The sequence below is a fragment of the Tachyglossus aculeatus genome, chromosome 1 (genome assembly GCF_015852505.1).
Source record: "Tachyglossus aculeatus isolate mTacAcu1 chromosome 1, mTacAcu1.pri, whole genome shotgun sequence".
Classification (NCBI taxonomy): Eukaryota; Metazoa; Chordata; class Mammalia; order Monotremata; family Tachyglossidae; genus Tachyglossus; species Tachyglossus aculeatus.
In genome coordinates, this window is record NC_052066.1 from 81,100,267 (window position 1) to 81,125,715 (window position 25,449).

The 25,449-nt window shown below is 44.4% G+C and overlaps 2 protein-coding genes across 3 annotated transcripts; both read left to right on the forward strand.

Moving 5' to 3' along the window:
- The first annotated feature begins 1,580 nt into the window (after positions 1-1,580).
- On the forward strand, positions 1,581-10,815 carry OTOS (otospiralin). 2 transcript variants are annotated; one of them, XM_038752393.1, is made up of 4 exons: positions 1,581-1,607; positions 1,902-1,999; positions 2,342-2,368; positions 10,467-10,815. In XM_038752393.1, the coding sequence occupies exons 2-4, from the start codon at positions 1,942-1,944 to the stop codon at positions 10,649-10,651; spliced, it is 270 nt and encodes an 89-aa protein (XP_038608321.1). In that variant the 5' UTR covers positions 1,581-1,607; positions 1,902-1,941; the 3' UTR covers positions 10,652-10,815. The 2 variants fall into 2 exon arrangements, with proteins under 2 accessions (XP_038608321.1, XP_038608311.1); XM_038752383.1 differs by having other exon boundaries at positions 1,601-1,619.
- Positions 10,816-19,394: 8,579 nt separating this feature from the next.
- COPS9 (COP9 signalosome subunit 9) lies at positions 19,395-24,591 on the forward strand. The gene is made up of 3 exons (XM_038748037.1): positions 19,395-19,505; positions 22,907-22,979; positions 24,346-24,591. The coding sequence occupies exons 1-3, from the start codon at positions 19,443-19,445 to the stop codon at positions 24,381-24,383; spliced, it is 174 nt and encodes a 57-aa protein (XP_038603965.1). The 5' UTR covers positions 19,395-19,442; the 3' UTR covers positions 24,384-24,591.
- The last annotated feature ends 858 nt before the right edge of the window (positions 24,592-25,449 follow it).

A 25,449-nucleotide genomic window follows, 5' to 3' on the forward strand; every position in this document is an offset into this window, starting at 1 on the left:
GTTAAGTGACTTGCCCGAAGTCACACAGCTGACAAGTGGCAGAGCTGGGATTTGAACCCATGACCTCTGACTCCAAAGCCCGTGCTCTTTCCACTGAGCCACGCTGCTTCTAAGTCACTTAACTTCTCTGTGCCTCGGTTCCCTCATCTGAAAAATGGGGATGAAGACTGTGAGCCGTATGTGGGACAGAGACTGTGCCCAACCTAATTACCTTGTATTCATTCATTCATTCAGTTGCATTTATTGAGCACTTACTGTGTGCAGAGCACTGTACTAAGAGTTTGGGAAGCACAAATCAGCAACGCATAGAGACAGTCCCTACCCAACAACGGGCTCACAGTCAAGAAGGGGGAGACAGACAACAAAACAAAACAGACAGGTGTCAATACCATCAGAATAAACAGAATTATAGCTATATACACATCATTAATCAGAGTCGTAAATATTTACAAATAAAATAGAGTAATAAATATGTACAAATATATACAAGTGCTGTGGGAAGTGGAAGGGGGTAGGGCAGAGGAAGCCAGTACTTAGAAGTGTCTGACATAGTAAGCATTTAACAAATACCATTATCATTATTATTATTATTATTATCCCTCTGCAAATCTGATAATTATTCTTCCCCCCCTTCAAATCCTTATTGAAGGCACCTCTCCGCCAATAGGACTTCTCTGACTAAGCCCCCCTTTCTTCTTCTACCCCTCCCTTCCGTGTCACCCTGATTTGCTCCCTTTGTTCATCCCCTCTCCGAGCCCCACAGCACCTTTGTACATAACTGTAATTTATTTATTTATATTAATGTCTGCCTACCCTCCTCTGGACCGTAAACTCGTTGTACTAAACCCTTGGGGGAGATAACAACACAACAGAGTTAGAAGACATGTTCCCTGCCCACAATGAGTTTACAGTCTACAGGGGTAGACAGACATTAATATAAGTAATTTGTGATATATACTTTAAAGATCTGTACTTAAATGCTGTGGGGTTGAGGGTGGGGTGAATATTAAATGCCCAAATGCCACAAATCCCTCCCTCGAGACCTGAAAGACTTAATGGAGTTTCCTCAAAATCCTCAACTCACCCCAAAACATTACTGATTCAAAAGGTATTAAGGGATTCTGGTTCATAAAATCAGTGAATAATTAGAGATGAGAAATTGTGGTTCCAAGAAGAGTTATAAACATTTAAGAATGTTCTGAAAGAAATTATAGGCAATACTAGGAACCAGATAGTTTCCACCAGAATGTCTCCTCAGACTTAAGGAAAATAAAATGAGATGCATGTAGAATTGCTATGTTCTAATCTATTCTTAGAACTTTTATCATTGTCCTTTAGAAACGTATTTTCTCTTGAGCCATTAAATTAATTCCTAAAAATTTACACACGTATTTTTGACCGCAAATAGTTCTACAGTCCACCACTCTTTAATTATTTGGGGGAAGTTGCTGGGGGGACAAAAAATTCAGATTGGTGAATTAAATAGGTGACGTTCTCTTCCAGAGCTCCCTCCCATTTTGAAACAGAACAGCTTTTTAACACCAATAGAAGGTCATTCAGATTTGGCTGCTGAATCAGATCAGACCTACAGGAGCCTACTTATTGAGGTAATTACCCAGGTAATGCTGAGATAAAACTAATATAAAGCTCAAACTAAATGAAAATATTCTTATCTGCTTAAATTCAAATCAGTATATTGGAGACTGGAGGTACAAAAAATTGAAAGTGCTATAAAATAACTAGCTTATTTTAGGAACTGTTTTTCAAAATTCTCTTCATTCAAAGTTTAGAATGTATTCTTTTTAAATTTCTGACTTAAAGAAGTTGCTTATTATCTCTTAGTTGTGAGAACCAAACAGGCAGCAATTTCAGCTTTACCCTAACATGCTTTTGTTGTACAGAATATATTTGAGCCGACAAGAGAAGAATTTCTGAGGAAAAATGAAGTTCATCCTTATTAAGTTATTTTCCTTCTACATGCTGATGAGTGCCTTAACAGGTAAGTTGAATGAGGAATCTTCATTTTTTTAAAATTTCAGCTGTTTCGCCAAGTCACTTAAATATTTTGGTTTAAAAGGAGAGGAGTGCTGTAGTAATTGTGGGTTATTTGTACATTTCACACACGCACCTTTATGCAATTCACCAGCATCATTCATTCTGCTCCCAGCAGGGAATATGGACATAGAGTATTCTTTCAGTGAGCTCAGGAAGTTGGAATTTAACTGCCGGGAAATTCTTCTCCATCCTTCTGGGAGTTTATCTGCCCTGCTGGGGGAGAGAAAAGTCCTTTATACCCTTTCTCCTGGAACCCTCAACTGATTAATTTCTCATTCTCTTGCAGATGCCAGGCCTATCCAGGAGGGAGATGGTAATGTCTTGCGATGTTTTTTATTCTTTGCAAACTATGAAACCCCAGTAAAGACTGGACTGGAATGTTTGGATTTCTTAAGAGAACAAAATATGGGGAAAATTAAACTGCATTTACAGTGAAGTTGATTAGAACGATCAATACAAATTGCTAATGAGTTGGAAGTTGGAAAAATTGTAAAAAGGTAATTTTAAGAAGATATTTGGAAAGGAGAAAGTACTCCAGTAAGATAGGTTTGGTAGAAGAATGTTGCTAATACAAATTGCCTGCTCACCACAAAATTTGTAAAGGTCACATCTGTGGTGAGATGAAAGTGAAGAACCAACTCTTCAAACATCAAAAATATCTGTTTATCGATGACCATTCCAGTACTATATGCTGATGAAGCTTGATTTGAGTCTGCCAACAAGAATAACAGATGAGCCTCACCCCTGAGACTTTGGAACTGAGCTATTCATTCATTCATTCAGTCGTATTTATTGAGCGCTTACTATGTGCAGAGCACTGTACTAAGCGCTTGGGAAGTACAAGTTGGCAACATATAGAGATGGTCCCTACCCAACAACGAGCTCACAGTCTAGAAGGGGGAGACAGACAACAAAACAAAACATGTGGTCAGGTCTCAAGTCATCAGAATAAATAGAGGTAAAGCTAGATGCACATCATTAACAAAATAAATAGAAGAGTAAATATGTACCTGAATACAGGAATTATTATTATTATTATTATTATCATCATCAATCGTATTTATTGAGTGCTTACTATGTGCAGAGCACTGTACTAAGCGCTTGGGAAGTACAAATTGGCAACATATAGAGACAGTCCCTACCCAACAGTGGGCTCACAGTCTAAAAGGGGGAGACAGAGAACAAAACCAAACATACTAACAAAATAAAATAAATAGAATAGATATGTACAAGTAAAATAAATAAATAAATAAATAGAGTAACAAATATGTACAAACATATATACATATATACAGGTGCTGTGGGGAAGGGAAGGAGGTAAGATGGAGGGGATGGAGAGGGGGACGAGGGGGAGAGGAAGGAAGGGGCTCAGTCTGGGAAGGCCTCCTGGAGGAGGCCTATATATTATATATAGGCCTATATATTATATTACACATAATAATAATAATTGTGGTCTTTGTTAAGGGCTTACAATGTGCCAAGCCCTGTACAAAGCCCTGAGGCAGATAAAAGATAATCATATCGGTATTGATGATGATGATGATGGTATTTGTTGAGCGCTTACTCTGTGCCAGTCACTGTACTAAGCACTGGGGCAGATACAAGCTAATCAGGCTGGAAACAGTCCCTGTCCGCATTGTGTTCACAGTCTTAATCCCTATTTTACAGATGAGGTAACTGAGGGACAGAGAAGTTAAGTGACTTGCCCAAGGTCACACAGCGGACAAGTGGACGGAGCCGGAATTAGAACCCAGCTTCTTCTGGCTCCCAGGCCCCTGCTCTATCCACTAGGTCAGTTCCCGTTCCACTTGGGACTCTGAGTCTAAGTAGGAGTGAGAACAGATATTGAATCCCCATTTCACAGGTAAGGAAACTGGGGCACAGAAAGTTAAATGACTTGCCAAAGGTAACACAGCAGGCAAGTGGAACAACTGAGATTAGACTCATGGTCTTCTGGCTCCCAAGTTAGTGCTCTTTCCACTAAGTAATAATAATCATAGTATTTGTTAAGCGCTTACTATGTGCCCAGCACTGTTCTAAGCGCTGGGGTAGATACAAGGTGATCAGGTTGTCCCACATGGGGCTCACAGTCTTCAATCCCATTTTACAGATGAGGTCACTGAGGCACAGAGAAGTGAAGTGATTTGCCCAAAGTCACACAGCTGATAAGTGGAGGAGCCGGAATTATAACTCATGACCTCTGACTCCCAAGCCCGGGCTCTTTCCGCTAAGCCACCCTGCTGCTCCAGGGTGTCATGCTGTCATGCTGTCCACTAAGTCATGCTGCTTCTTTATAATAATAATAATGATGATGGCATTTATTAAGCACTTACTATGTGCAAATAATAATAATAATAATAAAAACGATGGCATTTATTAAGCGCTTACTATGTGCAAAGCACTGTTATAAGCGCTGGGGAGGTTACAAGGAGATCAGGTTGTCCCACAGGGAACTCACAGTCTTAATCCCCATTTTGCAGATGAGGGAACTGAGGCACAGAGAAGTTAAGTGACTTGCCCAAAGTCACACAGCTGACAGTTGGCAGAGCAGGGATTTGAACCCATGACCCCTGACTCCAAAGCCCGTGCTCTTTCCACTAAGCCACACTGCTTCTCTTTATGGAGAACTCTTTATGGAGAGTTGATTAGAGTGACATCATCATCATCAATCGTATTTATTGAGCGCTTACTATGTGCAGAGCAATGTACTAAGTGCTTGGGAAGTACAAATTGGCAACATATAGAGACAGTCCCTACCCAACAGTGGGCTCACAGTCTAAAAGGGAAAGGTTTGTGACACAGGAAGTGACACAGGTTTGAGAAGCATCACTCCCACTCACTCCCACTCTCTTTCCTTTCAGTCACGTTCTTGCTGGGAAACAGAGTGCCACGAGTGAGCTGGCAGTCAGAGGTGCAACATTCATTCATTCATTCAATCGTATTTATTGAGCGCTTACTGCTTGGGAAGTACAAGTTGGCAACATGGAGAGACAGTCCCTACCCAACAGTAGGCTCACAGTCTAGAAGGGGGAGACAGAGAACAAAACAAAACATATTAACAAAATAAAATAAATAGAATAAATATGTACAAATAAAATAAATAAATTAATAGAGTAATTCATTCATTCAACCGTATTTATTGAGCGCTTACGGTGTGCAGAGCACTGTACTAAGTGCTTGGGAAGTACAAGTTGGCAACATATAGAGACGGTCCCTACCCAACAGCGGGCTCACAGTCTAGAAGGGGGAGAAAGAGAACAAAGCAAAACATATTAGCTAAATAAAATAAATAGAATAAATATGTACAAATAAAATAGAGTAATTCATTCATTCAATCGTATTTATTGAGCGCTTATGGTGTGCAGAGCACTGTACTAAGGGCTTGGAAAGTACCAGTTGGCAACATATAGAGATGGTCCCTACCCAACAGCGGGCTCACAGTCTAGAAGGGGGAGACAGACAACAAAACCAAACATATTAACAAAATAAAATAAATAGAATAAATATGTACAAATATAATAAATAAATAAATAAATAGAGTAATAAATAAGTACAAACATATATACATATATACAGGGGCTGTGGGGAGGGGAAGGAGGTAAGGCGGGGGGGGTGGGAAGGGGGAGGAGGGGGAGAGGAAGGAGGGGGTTCAGTCTGGGAAGGTCTCCTTTACACAATGCAACACATTGTGAAGTGTTCCCAAAGGCCTTCTCCAAATTCGAGATCCATTCCCAGCAGAATGACTGCATTTTAGGGTCGATGCCATCCCTTAGCACAGTGATCAGTGCTAAGTAAGCACTTAGTACAGTGCTCTGCACACAGTAAGCGCTCAATAAATACGATTGATGATGATCCTGCAGATTGTCGCCATCCTAACCACGCCCATTAGCCTGCTTTGTTTCAGGGCTCTGGTTCGGCCCGTCCACTTCATAGAATAATACGGCAAACCTGAGTGTCCTTGTATCTTCCTCAAAAGTAGGGAGAGTGAGTGATTCAATCCATCAACTCACTGAGGATCTCCCGCATGTCCCTTCCTCCAGCGTGCACAGGTGGAATGGTTCTGTGCCAGAAGGGAGACAGGCTGTTAATAGGCAGTTTTTCTCTTCTGTCAGGTCCAACAAGCAAAGAGTGAGGCTTGGCGGGGAGAGGCTGTTCTAGCTCTCTTCCTCCCTTCAAGGCCCTACTGAGAGCTCACCTCCTCCAGGAGGCCTTCCCAGACTGAGCCCCTTCCTTCCTCTCCCCCTCGCCCCCCTCTCCATCCCCCCCCATCTTACCTCCTTCCCTTCCCCACAGCACCTGTATATATGTATATATGTTTGTACATATTTATTACTCTATTTATTTATTTATTTTATTTGTACATATCTATTCTATTTATTTTATTTTGTTAGTATGTTTGGTTTTGTTCTCTGTCTCCCCCTTTTAGACTGTGAGCCCACTATTGGGTAGAGACTGTCTCTATATGTTGCCAACTTGTACTTCCCAAGCGCTTAGTACAGTGCTCTGCACACAGTAAGCGCTCAATAAATACGATTGAAGAGCCCGGGCTTGGGAATCAGAGGTCATGGATTCAAATCCTGGCTCCGCCACTCGTCAGCTGTGTGACTTTGGTCAAGTCACTTCACTTCTCTGTGTCTCAGTTACCTCATCTGTAAAATGGGGATTAAGACTGTTAACCCCATGCGGGACAACCTGATTACCTTGTATCCCCCCCAGTGTTTAGAACAGTGCTTGGCCCATAGTAAGCACTTAACAAATGTCATCATTATTATTATTATTATTATTATTGTTCCCTCTGTGCCATGCAAGACTCCTTGACTCTAAGAAGAGTCTGAAGCCCATTGAATCTTTGGAAAGGCTGAAAGATTGAAATCTACTAACCGCATCGATGCCTTAGTTTCCTCAACCATAAAATGACAGAGGACTGCTGAGCTGGTGTCTGTACAATTATTTAAATCCACTTCATTTACAATCCACAGCAGAATAGGGATCACGAGTACCAACTCTATTGACTTGTACTCTCCCAAGTGTTTGTACTGTAACTTCCTAACATGGCTAAAAGCCACACTTTCCTTTCCATCAGTCAATCAGTCATATTTGCTGCAGAGCACTGAACTAAGCACTTGGGAGAGTACAATATAACAGAGTTGGTAGATATGTTCCCTGCCCACAATGAGCTTATATTCTAAACCGCTGCTCTGCTGAACCAAGCACTTACATCCCTCCTTTCCTACTGCATCAGCCTCCTTGCTAACGATCCTGCCGTTCCCCACTCCCATCAATCAATCAATCAATCAGTGGTATTAATTGAGCACTTACTGTGTGCAGAGCAACAGAGTTGGGAGGCATGTTTCCTGCCCACAAGGAGCTTATAGTCTAGAGTCATTCATTCATTCAATCATATTTATTGAGCACTTACTGTGTGCAGAGCACTGTACTTTACCATCAGGATTATTGTTCTAAAAAAATTCAGTTCATAACAATAATAATAATAATGATATTTGTTAAGCACTTACTATGTGCAAAGCACTGTTCTAAGCACTGGGGGGATACAAGGTGATCAGGTTGTCCCACATGGGGCTCACAGACCTAGTCCCCATTTTACAGATGAGGGAACTGAGGCCCAGAGAAGTTAAGTGACTTGCCTGAAGTCAAACAGCTGACAAGTGGCGGAGCCGGGATTTGAACCCCTGACCTCTGACTCCAAAGCCTATGCTCTTTCCACTGAGCCATACTGCTTCTCTGTACAGAGTACTGTACTAAGTGCTTGGGAGAGTAATACAGTAGAGAAACAGCATGGTCTAGTGGATGGAGTACAGGCCTGGGAATCAGAAGGTCATGGGTTCTAATCGTGGCTCTGCCACTTGTCTGCTGTGTGACCTTGGTCAAGTCACCTCACTTCTCCGTGCCTCAGCTACCTCATCTGTAAAATGAGGGATGAGACTGTTGAGCCCCACGTGGGATGGAGTTCATGTTTATCCACTCCTCAAGAACCTCCAGTGGCTGCTGCCACATCTAACAGAAACTCTTCACCATAGGCTATAAATTACTCAATAACCTTACACCTGCTTACATTTCTATCACTCTTCCCACCTTCGGAGCTCTATTAAAATCACATCTCCTCCAAGAGACCTTCCCTAACTAAGCCATAACTCTCCTACTCCGTCTCCCTTCTGCATCACCCTTGCATTTGGACTCATATCCTTTATTCATCCCACCCTTAGCTTCACAACACTTACATTTGTGGTAGTGTCCATTTCTCTGTCTAATTAATTAATTCAATCGTATTTATTGAGTGCTTACTGTGTGCAGAGCACTGTACTAGACTATAAGGTCTAGTTATGTTGGTTATGTTGCCAACTTGTACTTCCCAAGCGCTTAGTACAGTGCTCTGCACACGGTAAGCGCTCAATAAATGTGATTGATGTTGATGATGATAGATAAGGTCCTTGTGGGCAGGGAACATATCTTCCAATTCTGTTGTACTGTACTCTCCAGTGCTCCACGCACAATAAGCACTCAACAAATACCATTGGTTGATTGATGGAGAGGAAAGGGTGTTAGGAAAATACAATACAAGCACTCAATTTATACCATTGATTAAATATAATAATAATAATAATAATAATAATAATGGCATTTATTAAGCACTTACAATGTGCAAAGCACTATTCTAAGCGCTGGGGAGGTTACAAGGTGATCAGGTTGTCCCACATGGGTCCCACAGTCATAATCCCCATTTTCCAGATGAGGTAACTGAGGCCCAGAGAAGTTAAGTGACTTGCCCAAAGTCACATAGCTGACAATTGGTGGAGCTGGGATTTGAACCCATGACCTCTGACTCCAAAGCCAGTGCTCTTTCCACTGAGCCACTGTCAGTGATCAATAAATACCATTGATTGAAAATATTTTCTACTTCTCAAATTAAGGCCAGGGAAAAACAGATTAGAGTTATAATTCATTAGGAATTTTTTTTCTGAAAGAATTGGTAAATGTCAAATGGTCTCTTAAGGGCGGTAGAACACAGATCAAAATAACTGAAAAGTGGAATGGTGTACCAAGGGCATAGGTGGATCAAAGAGTGATACTATAGAGGTATTGCCTGTTTGCTGTTAGATACATTGGGTCCATTTACCTAGCATTACCTTCACTGTTCTCCAACTTCTTTTCGCAGTTTTAACAACATAAAAAGGGTAGTAGGGAAAATGCAGTATACTTCTGGAACCGATAATCTATTTCTTTACCTGTCTCTCTTCCCTCCCTTTCTCTTCTCCCTTCCTCTCTCCCTTCCTCCTCCTTTCCCGGCTAATACTTCACAGTTCACGTCAATAATAAATATTTTCCTTTTTTGAAAATCGTTGGGGTTTCATCTATGCCAAGCCACAGACTCTTGAGCGAAGCTGGAGGTCAACATTTTATGAAGTTAGAGTTTTTTTTTTCATATCCTAGAAAACAGAAGTGGGTTCTTTTCTTCTTTATGCATATTTTCTGGGTGAATTCCTTTAAATGGCTGCAGGATTTGAAAGTGTGCCAACCACAATCTCTCACACCAGTCGTTGGAGGAGCCAATCTCCCTGAAAAATGGCTTCTTTCTCATACAGGGGAAGTTCAGCCATCACCATCTGACTTAGTACAATTTCAGAATCGGATCAGGTCATCCAGTGAGGCACTAAATGGTCAGATTCAAGTTCATAATTAATTTGTTGCGGGCAGGGAATGTGCCTGTTAATTGTACTCTCCCAAGCACTTAGTACAGTGCTCTGCACACAGTAAGTGCTTGATAAATACGATTGAATGAATAAATTAATGAATTTAGTGCTCATTAGATACGGCTGATTGAAGTGCAGTGAAAACACTAATTAAATGGCATAACACCTACATGTGGTAAGTACAGAATAAACTTTTCAACAGATAAACTTCAGGAATAACAAAGATATGTGCTTCAAGGGCACTTCTTACACTTCTCTGCCTCTCCCATGGAGATGGCTCGAGTAGCGGCTTCTAAAAAGAAATTGTGCGCTCCATGTCGGAGACACAGAGCAAAGCAAGAAACCACATAAGAAGGAAATGTTGAGATGAGAAATAGAAACGAGGAGTTGTTGGGCAGGTTTCAGACCCTGGTCTCTCAGGTATAAGTTTAAGCAGCATGGCCTAGTGGCAAGAACACGGGTTTGGGAGTCTGAGGTCATGGGTTCTAATCCCGGCTCTGCCACTTGTGTGACCTGGGGAGGGTCACTTAACTTATCTGTGCCTCAGTTACCTCATCTGTAAAATGGGGATTAAGACTGTGAGCCCCAGGTGGGATAATCTGATTACCTTGTATCTACCCTAGTATTTAGAACGGTGCTTGGCACATGGTAAGCGCTTAACAAATAATATCATTATTATTATTATTTTAACCTGTTTTTCAGATCCCTTTGCACAACCACCGGCTATGCCTTACTGGCCTTTCTCCACCACTGATTTCTGGTCATATGTGGAGTATTTCCGGACCCTAGGAGCCTACCAGCAAATAAATGACATGGCCCGGACCTTCTTCTCTCACTACCCTCTTGGGAACACCCTCGGATACAACGTTCCTTATCACGAGCACTAAGACCCGTGCTCTGTTTAGGCTAACAATACTGAGCTATTGGAAGTAGTTACCATTGTCAGTGACTAGGCAATCATATTCAATTAACGCTTTTTAAAAATCAATTCCAGTATTGTATCTCTCTGCAAAATTCTCATGTAAAATTCCTATAGTCTTGCTTTTTTGTACCGAAAGAGTCTAAGCAAAATTAATAAACATTTATCGGCTGTTTGATTCGTTTTTTTCAATCTCAATATCTCCATCTTAAGCTTCTATTTTTGCTCTTGGGTCTGTAAGGGGAGAATCTTGAAGAGATTTGTCTTCGTCACTCCTCCTTAACCACCTCGTCTCCCACTACAGCCCAGATCATAGTCTTCATTCCTCTCAGGCCAATCTAATATCTGGGCCTTGTTATCATCTCTCCCACTCTGACCACCTGTTCAAGCCTGTTCTCCTGCCTGAAACTCCCCACCTCTCAATCAGTGAATCCATCACTGTTATTTCTTGAGTGTTTTCTTAATGTGTGGTTCTGTTCTAAACGTTTGGGAGAGTTGAACGGAGGAAATAGATGTGATACCTGCTCTCAAAGAGCCTACAGAGGCAGCAGATCACCGCTCTCCCCATCTTCAAAGACCTAGTGGAAACACATCTCTTCCAGGAAAGTTTCCCCAACTAATTCTTCATGTTCCCAGCCATCAAGCTGCTACTTCAGCACTTTTGTGCTCACCTAACCATCTGGGTCTTCACCCATAGCTTTCATGTACAATTTTTTAATGGTACTTGTTAAGCACTTAGTATGTGCCAGGCACTGTACTGAGTACAGTGATAGATAAATACTATTGGTTGGTTTAAAACAGATATTCATTAAATCATATTTGAGAGCTTATCTGTGCAGAGCACTGTACTAAGTATCTCAATTAGATATAACTTGAGCTACAACATTTTTCTCCACCTGCCTTTTTTGACATTTTTCTTGAATAGTCGTTGTTATTATGAGCATGGGAGCTGAGTTCTAAGAGTACCTGCAAGTATCATTCCCCTGCCTTTAAGCAGAACAAATACTTAACTATTTAATCCCCACCTTATGGCGTTGGACTGAGGTCTCTAGTATGGGTTTTCCCTTTTCACCCTTCCAAACATTCCTTGAGAAATAGAGATCAGTGAAGCGCGGTAGGAGGTGATAGGGAATGGAGAATGGGAGGAGGAGAAAGAAGTGCTACAGAGATGAATTTCTACCCATTTGACATCCCACACCATTTGGTACTCTCCCAGGCAGTGATGATGACGATAATGGCATTTGTTAAGTGCTTACTATGTGCAAAGCACTGTTCTAAGTGCTGGGGGGGATACCAGGCAATCACGTTGTCTCACATGGGGCTCACAGTCTTAATCCCCATTTTACAGATGAGGTAACTGAGGCACAGAGATGTTAAGTGACTTGCCCACAGTCACCCAGCCGACATGTGGCGGAGCCGGAATTAGAACCCATAATCTCCGACTCCCAAGCCCGGGCTCTTTCCACTGAGCCTTGCTGCTTCTCCTGGTGGAGCTGGGATTAGACCCCAAGTCCTTCTGACTCCCAGCCCTGTGCTTTATCCACTAAGCCACGCTTCTTCCCTAGTGGCAGGTGTTAAACGCTTAGTACAGTGCCCTGCACACAGTAAGCACTCAATAAATATGATTGAATGAATGAATGAATGAATCAATCAATCAATCGTATTTATTGAGTGCTTACTGTGTGTAGAGCACTGTACTAAGCACTTGGGACGTACAAGTTGGCAACATATAGAGACAGTCCCTACCCAACTGTGGGCTCACAGTCTAGAATGAATGAATGCAACAAATGATGTGCTAAGCACTGGGATAGACACAAGTTAATCAGTTTGAGCCCTACGTAGGGCTCAGTCTGGTCGTGTGGCCCTCCACTCCAGTGCTCTATAATTACCATTGGTTGATTGATTGAAATTCTTCACTTGCCCCACCTTATTTTCATCCCTGTGAGGTCACCATCGTCATGATCATCATCATCATTACATGAAAACCAAAGAAATGCCATTTCTGAGATAGACCGATGGTACATCCACTTGGCCTCCGATAATGACACCAAAGGATGCTGAGGAGAACACTAGGATAGTGGTCTTCCTGGGCATTCTTTCTATTTGGTACAGATTTAAAATCTAATACCACTAACGTCTTTCTCAAGCTCCCTAAAATTAGCAACTGCCCTCTAAGGCCCAATCCTGTGGGATTTGGTTTTGCATCCATACAATTAGTTGAGGGAAGTTCCTTTTCCTCTTGATTGGTTTGAACCTCCCCCATTGGAGTTTCAATGGGAGCCTCCTAATGACCTGGGGCACCCCCCCAACGACTCCCAGACTTCAGCCATGCCACCTCTCAGTCATTTTCTTTCCAGACTAAATTCCTAGTCCATACTTGCAGGAAACCTGCTCCCTCTCCCCAGTCAATTACCTTTTCCAGAGCTAATGTGTCCTTCCTAAGGTTCAGCCATCACAGGTGAATTCAGGATCAATCACTCAGTATCCCAGGTGAGGCTGAGTTTTTCAGGGTTTCATGTAACTGCAATGCCATACTTTGCAGATTCCTATCCTCCTCAATATTGTGAAGTTGTGTTAAATTGTTAAATGAGAAGCCGTGTTGCTTAGTGGACAGAGCATGGGCTTGGGAATCAGAAGACCTGGGTTCTAATCCTAGCTCTGCCACTTTGTCTGCTGTGTGACCTTGAGGAAATAACTTCTCAGTGTCTTGGTTACCTCATAATAATAATAATGGCATTTATTAAGTGCTTACTATGTGCAGAGCACTGTTCTAAGCGCTGGGGAATTTACAAGGTGATCAGGTTGTCCCACGTGGGGCTCACAGTCTTCATCCCCATTTTACAGATGAGGGAACTGAGGCCCAGAGAAGTTAAGTGACTTGCCCAAAGTCACACAGTTGACAAGTGGTGGAGCTGGGATTTGAATCCATGACCTCTGACACCAAAGCCCGTGCTTTTTCCACTGAGCCACGCTGCTTCTCTATCCATCCATCCATCAATGGGGATTAAGCCTGTGAACCCCAGGTGGGACATGGACTGTGTCCAATCTGATTAGCTTGTACCCACCCTAGCGCTTAGTACAGTGCCTGGCACACACTAAGTGCATAAAAGTTCTATTTAAAAATACTGACCATTTAGGGCCTTAATAAGTTTCTCATATAGCTGGATGATGTAATTCGGGCCGTATACGATTGAATGAATGAATACAATTGAATGAATGATGTATCAGAAATTTTGTTTCTTTTATGGTATTTGTTAAGTACTTACTATGTGGCAGGTGTTGTACTAAGTGCGGGAATAAATAATTATAATATAATAATGGCATCTGTTAAGCGCTTACTATGTGCAAAGCACTGTTCTAAGTGCTGGGGGATACAAGGTGATCAGGTTGTCCCATGTGGGGCTCACAGTCTTAATCCCCATTTTACAGATGAGGTAACGGAGCCTCAGAGAAGTGAAGTGACTTGCCGAAGGTCACACAGCAGACATGTGGCGGAGCAGGGATTCGAACCCATGACCTCTGACTCCAAATAGATACAAGATAATCAGATTCCTTCCTTCAGTTGTATTTATTTGAGGGCTTACTGTGTGCAGAGCACTGTACTAAGCGCTTGGAAAGTACAATTTGGCAACAGATAGAGACGGTCCCTACCCAACGACGGGCTCACAGTCTAGAAGGGGGAGGCAGAAAACAAAACAAAATGATAGTCAAAGTCCAATTTTTTAAATGGCATTTGTTAAGCATTTACTATGTGCCAGGGACTGTACTAAGCGCTGGGGTGGATCTGAGCTAATCAGATTGGACAAGGTCCCTATCCCACATGGGCCTCACAGTCTTAATCTCTATTTTACAGTGGAGGTAGTTGAGGCACAGAGAAGTAAAGTGACTTCCCCAAAGTCACACAGCAGACATGTGACAGAGGCAGGATTAGAACCCCTGTCCTCTGATTCCCAGGCTAAGCTGCTGACTGTCTTCCTGCCTTAATGGCTTTTACCACTTGCTCCAAGGTCTGTTATATTTAGGAAGGGATGTTATTCTATTGATGAGGTGAGGTTACAAACCCACCTGGTAGTGCTTGTTAATCACCAAGAGCAAGCCCCCGCCAACCCCCAGGTTTGCAAAAAAAAGTTTACGCAGGATAACGAAGGGATGTGCAATATCTAAATTCTATCTTCAATTCTATTTGTTCTGACGATTTTGACACCTGCCTACATGTTTGGTTTTGTTGTCTGTCTGCCCCTTCTAGACTGTGAGCCCACTGTCGGGTAGGGACCGTCTCTATATGTTGCCTACTTGTACTTCCCAAGCGCTTAGTACGGTGCTCTGCACACAGTAAGTGCTCAATAAATACGATTGAATGAATGAATGAATCTAAAGTGCCCTCCCCCACCTCCTCCAAAAAAAGCTGTCCTGCATTCTCTAAGGGTCCAGCCTACCTTTAATTAATTGATCGACCAGTGGCATTTATTGAGCACTTGTTGTGTGCAAGTCACTGTGCTAAGCGCTAGGGAGACTACAGTACAATATAACAGACACATTCCCTGCCCTCAATTACCATTTCCCTCTACACCTTTGTCTTCCAGACAGATTGGGGCCTGCAAGGCCACAGAGCTGAGCGTTTTATTGTAGGAGGAAAAAAAGGTGGGAATGGGGGTGGGGGTTAAGGGGCTACTTCATCCTCAGTTTGGAAAGCTAGTCTAATTCAAAAATTCTATCAAAATCCAAAGGCAGGAGCCGGAATTTGGAGAGAGCGGGCAACGATTTTTGGAAAGAGTGGGCAACTCTTTCCCAAATCCAAAGGCAGAAGCCGTCATTTGGAGAGAGTGGGCAACGATTTCTAAAATCCAAACACAGAAGCCGGAATTTGGAGAGAGTGGGCAACGATTTTCAAAATCCAAAGCCAGAAGCTGGCATTTGGAAAGAGTGGGCAACTATTTCCAAAATCCAAAGCAGGGAGCGGGAATTTGGAAAGAGTGGGCAACTCTGTCCCAAATCCAAAGGCAGAAGCTGGCATTTGTAAAGAGTGGGCAACTCTTTCCAAAATCCAAAGGCAGAAGCCGGAATCTGGAGAGAGCGGGCAACGATTTTCAAAATCCAAAGCCAGAAGCTGGAATTTGGAAAGAGTGGGCAACTATTTCCAAAATCCAAAGCAGGGAGCAGGAATTTGGAAAGAGTGGGCAACTATTCCCAAAATCAAAAGCAGGGAGCAGGAATTTGGAAAGAGTGGGCAACTCTGTCCCAAATCCAAAGGCAGAAGCCGGCATTTGTAGAGAGTGGGCAACTCTTTCCCAAATCCAAAGGCTGAAGCCGGCATTTGTAGAGACTGGGCAACTCTTTCCAAAATCCACAGGCAGAAGCCAGAATTTGGAGAGAGTGGGTGACTATTTTCAAAATCCAAAGGCAGAAGCCGGCATTTGTAGAGAGTGGGCAACTCTTTCCCAAATCCAAAGGCTGAAGCCGGCATTTGTAGAGACTGGGCAACTCTTTCCAAAATCCACAGGCAGAAGCCAGAATTTGGAGAGAGTGGGTGACTATTTTCAAAATCCAAAGCCAGGAGCCGGAATTTGGAAAGAGTGGGCGACTCTTTCCAAAATCCAACGGCAGAAGCCAGAATTTGGAGAGAGTGGGCAACTATTTTCAAAATCCAAAGCCAGGAGCCGGAATTTGTAAAGAGTGGGCGACTCTTTCTGAAATCCAAAGTCAAGAGCCATTATTCGGAGAGTGGGCAACTCTTTTCAAAATCCAAAGTCAGAAGCCTGCATTTGGAGAGAGTGGGTGGCTATCCAGAGAAGCAGCGTGGCTCAGTGGTAAGAGCCTGGGCTTTGGAGTCAGGGGTCATGGGTTCAAATCCCAGCTCTACCAATTGTCAGCTGTGTGACTTTGGGCAAGTCACTTCACTTCTCTGTGCTTCAGTTTCCTCATCTGGAAAATGGGGATGAAGACTGTGAGCCCCACGAGGGACAACGTGATCACCTTGTAGCCTTCTCAGTGCTTAGAACAGTGCTTTGCACATAGTAAGTGCTTAATAAATGACATTATTATTATTATTATTATTATTATTATTATTATTATTATTCTCTGTTCCTCATTACCTCATCTTTAAAATGGGGATGAAGACTGTGGGCCCCCCCGTGGGACAACGTGATCACCTCGTAACCACCTCAGCGATAAGAACAGTGCTTTGCACATAGTAAGTGCTAATAAATGCCTTCATTATCGTTATTATTATTCTCTGTTCCTCATTGCCTCATCTGTAAAATGGGGATGAAGACTGTGGGCCCCTTGTGGTACAACTCGATCACCTTGTAACCTTCTCAGCGCTTAGAACAGTGCCTTGCACATAGTAAGCACTTAATAAATGCCATTATTATCATCATTATTATTATTATTATTATTTTTGTCTGTGCCTCATTACCTCATCTGTAAAATGGGGATGAAGACTGTGGGCCCCCCGTGGGACAACCCGATCACCTTGTAACTTCCCCAGTGTTTAGAACAGTGCTTTGCACATAGTAAGCACTTAATAAATGCCATTATTATTATTATTATTATTATTATTATTAATTCTCTGTGCCTCATTACCTCATCTGTAAAATGGGGATGAAGACTGTGGGCCCCCCGTAGGACAACGTGATCATCTTGTAACCTCCCCAGCGCTCAGAACAGTGCTTTGCACATAGTAAGTGCTTAGTAAATGCCATCATTATTGTTATTATTATTATTATTATTATTATTATTATTCTCTGTGCCTCATCACCTCATCCGTAAAATGGGAATGAAGACTGTGGGTCCCCCGTGGGACAACCCGATCACCTTGTAACCTCCCCAGCGCTTAGAACAGTGCTTTGCACATAGTAAGCGCTTAATAAATGCCATTATTATTATTATTATTCTCTGTGCCTCATTACCTCATCCTTAAAATGGGGATGAAGACTGTGGGCCCCCCGTGGGACAACCCGATCACGTTGTAATCAATCAATCGATCATTCGTATTTATTGAGCGCTTACTGTGTGCAGAGCACTGTACTAAGCGCTTGGGAAGTACAAGTTGGCAACATATAGAGACAGTCCCTACCCAACAGTGGGCTCACAGTCTAAAAGGGGGAGACAGAGAACAAAACCAAACATACTAACAAAATAAAATAAATAGAATATATATGTACAGGTAAAATAGAGTAATATATACAAACATATATACATATATACAGGCATATACAGATATACTTGTAACCTCCCCAGCGCTTAGAACAGTGCTTTGCACACAGTAAGCGCTTAATAAATGCCTTCATTATTATTATTCTCTGTGCCTCATCACCTCATCCGTAAAATGGGGATGAAGAAGACTGTGGGCCCCCCGTGGGACAACCCGATCACCTTGTAACCTCCCCGGCGCTTGGCACATAGTAAGCGCTTAATAAAAGGCCTTTATGGTGATGATGACTATTTTTATTTTCAAAATCCAAAGCGGGGAGCCGGCATTTGGGAGGGGTGGGCGACCGTTTCCGAAATTTCACTATTTTACTTGTCCATAGCTATTCTATTTATTTTATTTTGTCGGTATGCATGGTTTTGTTGTCTGTCTCTCCCCCTTTTGGACTGTGAGCCCTCTGTTGGGTAGGGCCTGTCTCTGGATGTTGCCAACTTGGACTTCCCAAGCGCTTAGTGCAGTGCTCTGCACACAGTAAGCGCTCAATAGATACGATCGATCGATTGTACTTCCCAAGCGCTTAGTACAGTGCTCTGCACGCAGTAAGCGCTCAATAAATAGGATTGATTGATTGATTTCCATCCCCCCCCACCTTACCTCCTTCCCTTCCCCACGGCACCTGTATATATGTATATATGTTTGTACAGATTTATTACTCTATTTATTTATTTATTTATTTTACTCGTCCATATCTATTCTATTTATTTTAATTTGTTATTATGTTTGGTTTTGTCTCCCCCTTTTAGACTGTGAGCCCGCTGTCGGGTAGGGACCGTCTCTATATTTTGCCAACTTGTACTTCCCAAGCGCTTAGTACAGTGCGCTGCACACAGTAAGCACTCAGTAAATACAATTGATTGATTGTACTTCTCAAGCGCTTAGTACAGTGCGCTGCACACAGTAAGCGCTCCATAAATACGATTGATTGATTTCCATCCCCCTCATCTTACCTCCTTCCCTTCCCCACAACACCTGTATATATGTATATATGTTTGTACATATTTATTACTCTATTTTACTTGTACATATCAATTGTATTTATTTTATTTTGTTAGTATGTTTGGTTTTGTTCTCTGTCTCCCCCTTCTAGAGTGTGAGCCCACTGTTGGGTAGGGACCGTCTCTATATGTTGCCGACTTGTACTTCCCAAGCGCTTAGTGCAGTGCTCTGCACACAGGAAGCGCTCAATAAATACGATTGATTGATTGATCGATTGAAACGTCGAGTCAGGGGGCGGGCGGGCGAATGAATGAATGAACGAACGAACGAACGAACGAATGAATGAATGAACGGACGAACGACCGACCGAATGACCGAACGGTTAGCGTCGGTTTGGGGGCGGGCACCACCGAGGCGGCGGTCCTCCGGCGGGTAGAGGGCCGCCCTTCCCCCGCCGTCCCCCGGAAGGGCGTGTCCGGGTCCGGGTCCGTGTCCGTGTCGGGGCTCCGGCGGCCGTGGGCGTGGAGCGGGAGCGCGCGCGCGGTGGAGCGGGAGCGCGGTGGGGCGGGCGGGGTTCCCGGGGGGGGCGGAGGCGGCGCTGGCGGTTCCCGGCATGAAGCCGGCCGTCGACGAGATGTTCCCCGAGGGCGCCGGGCCCTACGTCGATCTCGATGAGGTCAGGACACCACACCACACCACACCACACGACACGACAGACAGACCGGCTGGGCCTTCCTCCTCCTCATCTCCTCCCCCGTCCTCCTCTTCCTCCTCCCCCCCTCCCCCCTCCTCTTCCTCCTCCCCCCTCCCCCCTCCCCCCCCCTCCCCCCTCCCCCCTCCTCTTCCTCCTCCCCCCTCCCCCCTCCTCTTCTTCCTCCCCCCTCCTCTTCTTCCTCCCCCCTCCCCCCTCCTCTTCCTCCCCCCCTCCCCCTCCCCCTCCCCCTCCCCTCCCCCCTCCCCTCCTCCTCCCCCCCCTCCCCCCCCTCCCCCCTCCTCCCCCGTTCCTCCCCCCCTTCCTCCCCCTCCCCTCCTCTTCCTCCTCCCCCTCCCCTCCTCTTCCTCCTCCCCCCTCCCCCCACCTCTTCCTCCTCCCCCCTCCCCCCTCCTCTTCCTCCTCCCCCCGCCCCCCTCCTCTTCCTCCTCCCCCCTCCCCCCCTCCTCTTCCTCCCCCCTCCTCTTCCTCCCCCCTCCCCCCTCCTCTTCCTCCCCCCTCCCCCCCCTCCTCTTCCTCCCCCCTCCCCCCCTCCTCTTCCTCCCCCCTCCTCTTCCTCCCCCTCCCCTCCTCCTCTTCCTCCCCCTCCCCTCCCCCCTCCCCTCCTCCTCCCCCCTCCCCCCCTCCTCCCCCCTTCCTCCCCCCCTCTTCCTCCCCCTCCCTTCCTCCTCCGCCCTCCCCCTCCCCCCTCCTCCTCCCCCCTCCTCCCCTCCTCCCCTCCCCTCTCCTCCCCTCCCCCCTCCTCCTTCTCTTCTCTCTTTTTCTCCCCCCTTTCTCCTCGTTCTTTCACCCTCCTCCTCCCTTCTCCTCCCCTCCTCCTCTGTCTTCTCTCCTCCCTCCTTGTCCTCCTCTCCATTTCCTCCTCTTCCTCCCCTCCTTCTCCTCCTCTGCCTCCCTCCTCCTCCTCTCTTCTCTCGCCCCTTTCCTCCTCCCTTCCTCCTCCTCCCTCCTTGTCCTCCTCTCCTCCTCCTCCTCTCTCTTCCTTTTTCTCTCCCTCTCCCTCCTCGTCCTTTCATCCTCCTCCCCCTTCTCCGTCCCTCCTCCTCTGTCTTTTTTTTTTTAATGGCATTTGTTAAGCGCTTACTATGTGCCGAGCACTGTTCTAAGCGCTGGGGAGGATACGAGGTGATCAGGTTGTCCCATGTGGGGCTCACAATCTTAATCCCCATTTTCCATTTGAGGTAACTGAGGCACATAGAAGCCGAGTGACTTGCCCAAAGTCACACAGCTAAGCGGCGGAGCCGGGATTTGAACCCATGACCTCTGACTCCAAAGCCCGGGCTCTTTCCACTGAGCCACGCTGCTTCTCTTCTCTCCTCCTCCCTCCTTGTCCTCCTCTCCTCCTCCTTCTCCTCTCTCTTCCTTTTTCTCTCCCTCTCCCTCCTCGTCCTTTCATCCTCCTCCCCCTTCTCCGTCCCGCCTCCTCTGTCTTTTTTTTTTTAATGGCATTTGTTAAGCACTTACTACGTGCCAAGCACTGGTCTAAGCGCTGGGGAGGATACAAGGTGATCAGTTGATCCTACGTGGGGGCTCACAATCTTAATCCCCATTTTCCATTTGAGGTAACTGAGGCACATAGAAGCTGAGTGACTTGCCCAAAGTCACACAGCTAAGTGGCGGAGCCGGGATTTGAACCCATGACCTCTGACTCCAAAGCCCGGGCTCTTTCCACTGAGCCAGGCCGCTTCTCTTCTCTCCTCCTCCCTCCTTGTCCTCCTCTCCGTTTCCTTCTCTTCCTCCCCTCCTCCTTCTCCTTCTCTCTTCCTCCTTCCTCCCCCTTCCCTCCACCTTCTCCTCTCTTTTTCCCCCTCCCCCCTCCTCCCGTCCTCCTCCTCCCGTCCTCCTCCCCCTTCTCCTCTTCCTTCTCCTTCCCTCCTCCTCCCCCTCCTCTTCCTCCTTCTCCCCTCTTCCTCCCTCCTGTCCCCCTGCCTCCTTGTTCTCCTTCTCCCTCCTCCTCCTCCTCCTCCTCCTCCTCCGTCTCTTCTTCTCTGTCTTTTCTCCCCCTCCCTCCTTGTCCTCCTCTCCTCCTCTTCCCTCCCCTTCCTACCCCTTCTCTCCTCCTCCTCGCCCCTCCAAGCGCTTAGTACAGTGCTCTGAACACAGTAAGCGCTCAATAAACACGATTGATTGATTCTCTCCTCCTCCTTCCTCCCTCTTCTCTCCTCCTCCCTCCTCCCTCCTCCTTCCCCTCTCCCTCCTCCTCCTCCTTTCATGCTCCTTCTTGTCTCCCTCCTCCCTTTCCTCCTCCCCCTCTCCTCCTAGAGAAGCTGCCTGGCTCAGTGGAAGGAACCCGGGCTTGGGAGTCAGAGGTCGTGGGTTCTAATCCCGGCGCCAATGCTTGTCAGCTGGGTGACTTTGGGTCACTTCTCTGTACCCCAGTTACCTCATCTGTAAAATGGGGGTGAAGACTCTGAGCCCCACGTGGAACCACCTGATTACCTTGTATCTATCCCAGCACTTAGAACAGTGCTTGGCAGTTAGTAAGCGCTTAACAAATACCATTATTATTATTATTATTATCTCCTCATCCTCCCCCCTCTCCTCCTCCTGCTCCCTCCTTCTTCTCTCCCCCTCCCTCCCCATTCTCCCTCCTCCTTCTCCCTCCTCCTCCCTCCTCCTTCTCCCTCCTCCTCCCTCCTCCTTCTCCCTTCTCCTCCATCCATTTTCTTCAAGGCTGGGGGTCAGGGAGCAAATTGTGGTTGTGTCTGTGTCCTTACACCAACTGGTAACACTCGTTAACCGCTCATTATCTATGTGCCCAGCACTGTTCTTAGTGCTCGAATAATAATGATGGTATTCTTTAAGCGCTTACTAGGGGCCAAGCACTGATGATAATAATAATGATGATGATGGTATTTGTTAAGCGCTTACTAGGGGCCAAACACTGTCAATGATAATAATAATAATGATGTCATTTGTTAAGCGCTGTGCCAACCATTGTTAATAATAATAATAATCATATTTAAGCGCTTACTATTTGCCAAGCACCGTTCTAAGCTCTGGAATAATAATGATAGTATTTAAGCGCCAAGCACTGTTACTAATAATAATAATGGTATTTCTTAAGCGCTTAGTATGTGCCAAGCACTGCTCGTTCATTGAGTCATATTTATTGAGAGCTTACTATGTCCAAAGCACTGTACTAAGCACTGACGCATAGTATATCTCAAAGCTCTTTAAGTGATTGACACATTTTGGTATGCCCCCTCGCTTGTGAATGCAGAGTGAACCAAGATAGTAAAAGCTAGAAGTCTGATTGCGTTAGACGTCCACGATATCAAATAATGGGAAAGAATATTTTTCCCATCGATTGTTCTTTCCTCCAAAAAAACAACTGATGCAATTTTAAATATATTAATTCGTAGGCAGGAGGCAGCACGGGGCTTCTGATGGATTTGGCAGCCAATGAAAAAGCAGTTCATGCAGATTTCTTTAATGGTAAGAACAAAACAATTCATTTTTGGTGTTTGATATTTAAGGATTCTGAAGCAACTATTTTTTTTTTTTAGAGTTGAATTATCAGACACTGATTAGTTGTGTACAGCTACTTACCTTTTTATGTTTGAGAAATAAGTTAACACTATCCAATGCAGTTTTAAATTTTAGAAGTTCATCGTAGTCGTCTAAAGATTGACTTTATGATTTTATACCTAGCCAGTGGAGCCCTTTTCCTATAGATTTGCATTCCTCCTAGCATTCTGACTGATATGATGAATCCTCATCCCAGTTAGTTAAACTTATTAAAGATTGGACTCATCAACCAAAACAATCCCCCATATTAGCAGACTGTCATGTGTAGGAGTAGTTAATAACTGGTGGATAGCAGATCCTCTGATGTGGTAATGAAATCTTTCTTTTTCCAATTTATCAAGTGCTCATGGGAGTAAGCCAGTGTTAGCCTGGGTACTCATTTGATTAACAAAACATTAAAGTTTTTTCGATCTCAGCCCTGAGAAGTCATACAATTGGACTGTTGAGCAATTTTAAAAGGAAATGGAGTGGTAAAAGGGGCAAAGAAAAGTTTCCAGAGTCCAGTCAGGCTAGCAGCGGGATGGAGGAATGGGAGGCAGAGTTTGTCATAAAAGAGCAACTGTCGATGGGGAAAACTTCGGAGCCAATCCCTGCCACTGCGGGGAAAGAATATGCCATCAATACACTCTCAAGCCAACATTGTTCAGGCTTTTTATTCAGAATCAAATCCTAGTATCAAATCATAATCACCCTGGCACGAAGTCGGATTTCGTTTCCGTCGTTAAGAATCCGGCATATTCTGTGACATTTTTTTTCAGGCCGCTGAATAGGCAGATATTGTCAACTAAAGTTAGGGATAACTGGGGCCAGCGTCGTGTTGAATACATAAAAGGCAGTTGTTCCTATAGCACTTCCAGTCCCGAACCTTCTCTGACAGCGATTGACAAATTGCAAAATCCAGATTGATTAATAACTTGGAGATTGCATAAGATTTCTTTATATTTGAACCTCAAAATTCCAACTGGAATTAAGCAGGCACGTAATTTTAAAAAAACACATATGAGATGGAGTATTTGAAGCTGTTATGAATGTGACTTTAGAGGATGATTTAATATTTAATTTTATGGCATTTGGATCAGTTTTGTTTTCTTAGCTAGTTCACGTGACTGTTTATTTTGGGCATGTAGCCAAGTGACTGGTAGAAACCAAATTGTTACCAGGCTTTATAAAGCGTTCTTTGTTTTGAAATTTTCAATACTTACTATTCAAAATAGAATAAAGGCGCTTATAAATTTGTGTGCGGATTGTATTAATCATTCTTTTTTTTGTCTAGATTTTGAAGATCTTTTTGACGATGATGATATCCAGTAAAATAAGCTTTCCGACTGTACAAATCAAGATAAGCCTTTTTGTAGCCGTACCGAGGTCCCTGTTTTATTTATCTGATTTCTTGAAGATCTAATGGAAATCTCTTTAAAAATCGGAACGTGACGAACAAGAAATTATAAACAACTCTTTACTGTCACACAAAGCTACATGTGACTCTCTCTCTTTGATTCAATAAATAGGAAAATTCTTATTTGGTTTTGCTTTTCACATTTCACCGACGTACAACATTTCGATGATCTCTTAAATAAGCCACCCATTGCTTTTTTGTATCGCGCCAAAGTGTGGGTTTGAGTAATGCATAGCACTTTCTGCCTAGTATTTTAGACTGTGAGCCCACTGTTGGGTAGGGACTGTCTCTATGTGTTGCCAATTTGTACTTCCCAAGTGCTTAGTACAGTGCTCTACACATAGTAAGCGCTCAATAAATACGATTGATGATGATGATGATGGTATTTCCCCCATTGTGTAAAAACAAGTAACTCTGTGACTGGGACATTTTTATTCAATCAATCAATCAATCAATCGTATTTATTGAGCGCTTACTATGTGCAGAGCACTGTACTAAGCGCTTGGGAAGTACAAATTGGCATCACATAGAGACAGTCCCTACCCAACAGTGGGCTCACAGTCTAAAAGGGGGAGACAGCAGTGCTTGAGTAAGGCACCATCACTAGTTTTTATTTTGTTTGTTTTTTAGGGGTTTTTTTAAAAGAAGAAGGAGAGGTGGCCACTCTCCCTGCCTCCTCCACCGCAACCCAACCCACAGACTTCACTCCTATAATACCAACCTACTGAATTGGCCTTGCTCTCTTCTCTCATGCCAGCCGTCGGCCCCTTGCATACACTCTCCCTCGTCTTATGTCGTTGAGTCGTTTCCAACCCCTAGCGACACCACAGACGCACGTCTTCCGCAACGCCCCGCTGACCATCTGCAGTCGTTCTGGTAGTGGACCCATAGAGTTTTCTTGGTTTAAAAAATACAGAAGTGATTTACCATCACCCCCTTCCATGCGGTAAACTTGAGTCTCCGCCCTCGACTCTCTCCCAC

Bases quoted from the DNA above. Each gene is read 5' to 3' on its own strand.
- COPS9 (XM_038748037.1), top strand. From the start codon at position 19,443: ATGAAGCCGGCCGTCGACGAGATGTTCCCCGAGGGCGCCGGGCCCTAC. The intron at 19,506-22,906 runs GTCAGGACACCA...ATTAATTCGTAG, and splicing joins CCTACGTCGATCTCGATGAG to GCAGGAGGCAGCACGGGGCT. The intron at 22,980-24,345 runs GTAAGAACAAAA...TTTTTTGTCTAG, and splicing joins TCATGCAGATTTCTTTAATG to ATTTTGAAGATCTTTTTGAC.
- OTOS (XM_038752393.1), top strand. From the start codon at position 1,942: ATGAAGTTCATCCTTATTAAGTTATTTTCCTTCTACATGCTGATGAGT. The intron at 2,000-2,341 runs GTAAGTTGAATG...ATTCTCTTGCAG, and splicing joins GCTGATGAGTGCCTTAACAG to ATGCCAGGCCTATCCAGGAG. The intron at 2,369-10,466 runs GTAATGTCTTGC...CCTGTTTTTCAG, and splicing joins GCCTATCCAGGAGGGAGATG to ATCCCTTTGCACAACCACCG.